Source organism: Montipora capricornis, chromosome 4 (assembly GCF_036669925.1).
Source record: "Montipora capricornis isolate CH-2021 chromosome 4, ASM3666992v2, whole genome shotgun sequence".
Classification (NCBI taxonomy): Eukaryota; Metazoa; Cnidaria; class Anthozoa; order Scleractinia; family Acroporidae; genus Montipora; species Montipora capricornis.
The window spans coordinates 29771365-29773864 of record NC_090886.1 but is presented as its reverse complement, the minus strand read 5'-3'; the positions used below and the strand labels follow the sequence as shown (position 1 = coordinate 29773864).

Genomic DNA, 2500 nt, shown 5'->3' with positions numbered 1-2500 from the left:
TCGTTCCTTCTTTCTATATCTTTCTCTTTCCTCTGTTGGCAAGATTCTCGAGCGAAACGCCTTGCAACCTTTTAAAACCCAGCAACGCACGAAACCTTCGCAATGCTTGAAACCCATGAGACGCTTGATACCCATGCAACGCTTGAAACCCTCGCAACGCTTGAAACCCATGGGACGCTTGAAACCCGTGCAACGCTTGAAACCCATGGGACGCTTGAAACCCGTGCAACGCTTGAAACCTTCGCAACGCTTGAAACCCATGGGACGCTTGAAACCTTCGCAACGCTTGAAACCCATGGGACGCATGAAACCTTCGCAACGCTTGAAACCCTTGCAACGCTTGAAACCCTTGCAACGCTTGAAACCCATGGGACGCTTGAAACCCTTGCAACGCTTGAAACCCATGGGACGCTTGAAACCCTTGCAACGCTTGAAACCCATGGGACGCTTGAAACCTTCGCAACGCTTGAAACCCATGGGACGCATGAAACCTTCGCAACGCTTGAAACCCTTGCAACGCTTGAAACCCATGGGACGCTTGAAACCCTTGCAACGCTTTAAACCCATGGGACGCTTGAAACCCTTGCAACGCTTGAAACCCATGGGACGCTTGAAACCCTTGCAACGCTTGAAACCCATGGGACGCTTGAAACCCTCGCAACGCTTGAAACCCATGGGACGCTTGAAACCCTTGCAACGCTTGAAACCCATGGGACGCTTGAAACCCTTGCAACGCTTGAAACCCATGGGACGCTTGAAACCCTTGCAACGCTTGAAACCCATGGGACGCTTGAAACCCTCGCAACGGTTGAAACCCGTGCAACGCCTGAAACCCATGGGACGGTTGAAACCCACGGGACTCTTGAAATCCACGGGACGCTTGAAATCCATGACGCTTGAAACCCGTGCAACGCTTGAAACCCATGGGACGCTTGAAACCCGTGCAACGCTTGAAACCTTCGCAACGCTTGAAACCCATGGGACGCTTGAAACCTTCGCAACGCTTGAAACCCATGGTTTTAAGTGGAGTTTAATTCGTTTTGTCGTCGTTTTGGCGGTAAAGTTGCGGGAAAGCACTTACCAGTACCGGTATATTCTTCTTCATGGGCAACAAAGAAGAAGTCAGAAGCTTGTTTCAATGGCGAGACAATACCCTTAATGAGCGTCGGCGTATGAGGAATGATAGGAAAAAGAGGAAACGGCTTCTGAGCAGAAAAGGAAATCGTAAATTGAAATCGGACGCAGTTATCAAGGGTCTCGTCGAACGCTTACAAAATGAATCCCAGCAAAAAGAGCGCTTGCTTTTTCTTGCAAGAAAATATTACGAGAAATGGAAACAAGACAAAGAGGTTATGAAATCAGCATGGGAGAACACTGTGATGCTGCCCTCATCCTCTCGCTTTGGGACGCGGGTAAAGGTAACCCTAAATATTTCTTGGTTTTAACTAACCATTTTCTGTTGTTCGAGCATGTTTAAACACAGATCATTCAGTTAGTATTAATCGATTTTTTTAATCCTTATTTTAGTCCGTTGTTCCCCTCATATATAGTTGTTGTTAATCCAATTCGGGTAAAGGAGGGTGAGGGGTGGGAGTTGGATTTTTGTTGAAACTCGAACTCAAAGTGACCTGCAGGCCCAAACAAGTCAAATCAGGAGCTCAATGGTCAAATACAAGATGGATTTAAGTCCTTAACTTTGTAGGAAAAAGACTCAAAATTTGTATTTTAATTAGCCCATTGACTGCTAGGAGTGAGACCTAATAGATTTTACTCTGTCTAATGCCAGACTATTTTACGTGTCAATGGGGGAGGGGGGGGGGGAGGGGAGGGGGAAGGCGATTCAGGAGTCAATGGTTTACAATAAATTGTGTGTAAAATTGCTCTTAAACCTACTTGGAATCAGTGGCTTACGATCAATTGTATTTAAGGAGATCTTCCTCATTTCATAACCAGAAAACAATTAACTAACAATTCAAATGGGACGGCAAGTACATGTACAGTAAAACCCAAAGAAATTGAACTGTGCCATGCAGTTGATTTTTTGTTTCTCTGATAGCCAGACATTGATTTTGGCATTGATCTTTTAATAAATAAACAGCAATTTTACTGTCTTGCTAATTTACTGTTTGAGAAAACTCAAATTCCAACCCTGGTCGGAGTTTTTCTCTGTCCTTGTTTGGGGTCAATTCCTATAGTAGGGGGGTCTGCCTAATGTGCGAGCCAGCGAGCCATGCAAGCCATGCGAATTTCGCATTTAAGTCTAAGCACCCATTTCAAATAGCGCTGATAAACAGTTATTAAGTCTAAGCACCCATTTTAAAACGGTTAGCTTTCAATAACTGTGACTCACATGCTGACTTGCAGTCATGGCTCCCATGGCTCGCATGGCTCATAGCCATGACTCACATGGCTCGCTTCTTGGCTCGCATCGCTCGCAGCTATGGCTCGCCCCTTGGCTCGCTGACTCACATTAGTAAAACTCATAGTAGGGCTAATACTC

At 45.7% G+C, this 2500-nt stretch overlaps 1 protein-coding gene across 1 annotated transcript in view; it reads right to left on the bottom strand.

Annotated features, from left to right (window-relative positions):
- Positions 1-891, bottom strand: part of LOC138046485 (collagen alpha-6(IV) chain-like) — a 1020-nt gene extending 129 nt beyond the window's left edge. Inside the window, exon 1 of the mRNA XM_068893114.1 lies at positions 1-891. This exon is cut by the window's left edge and continues 129 nt beyond it. Within this exon, the coding sequence (XP_068749215.1) occupies positions 1-891 (891 nt within the window).
- Between the last annotated feature and the right edge of the window lie 1609 nt (positions 892-2500).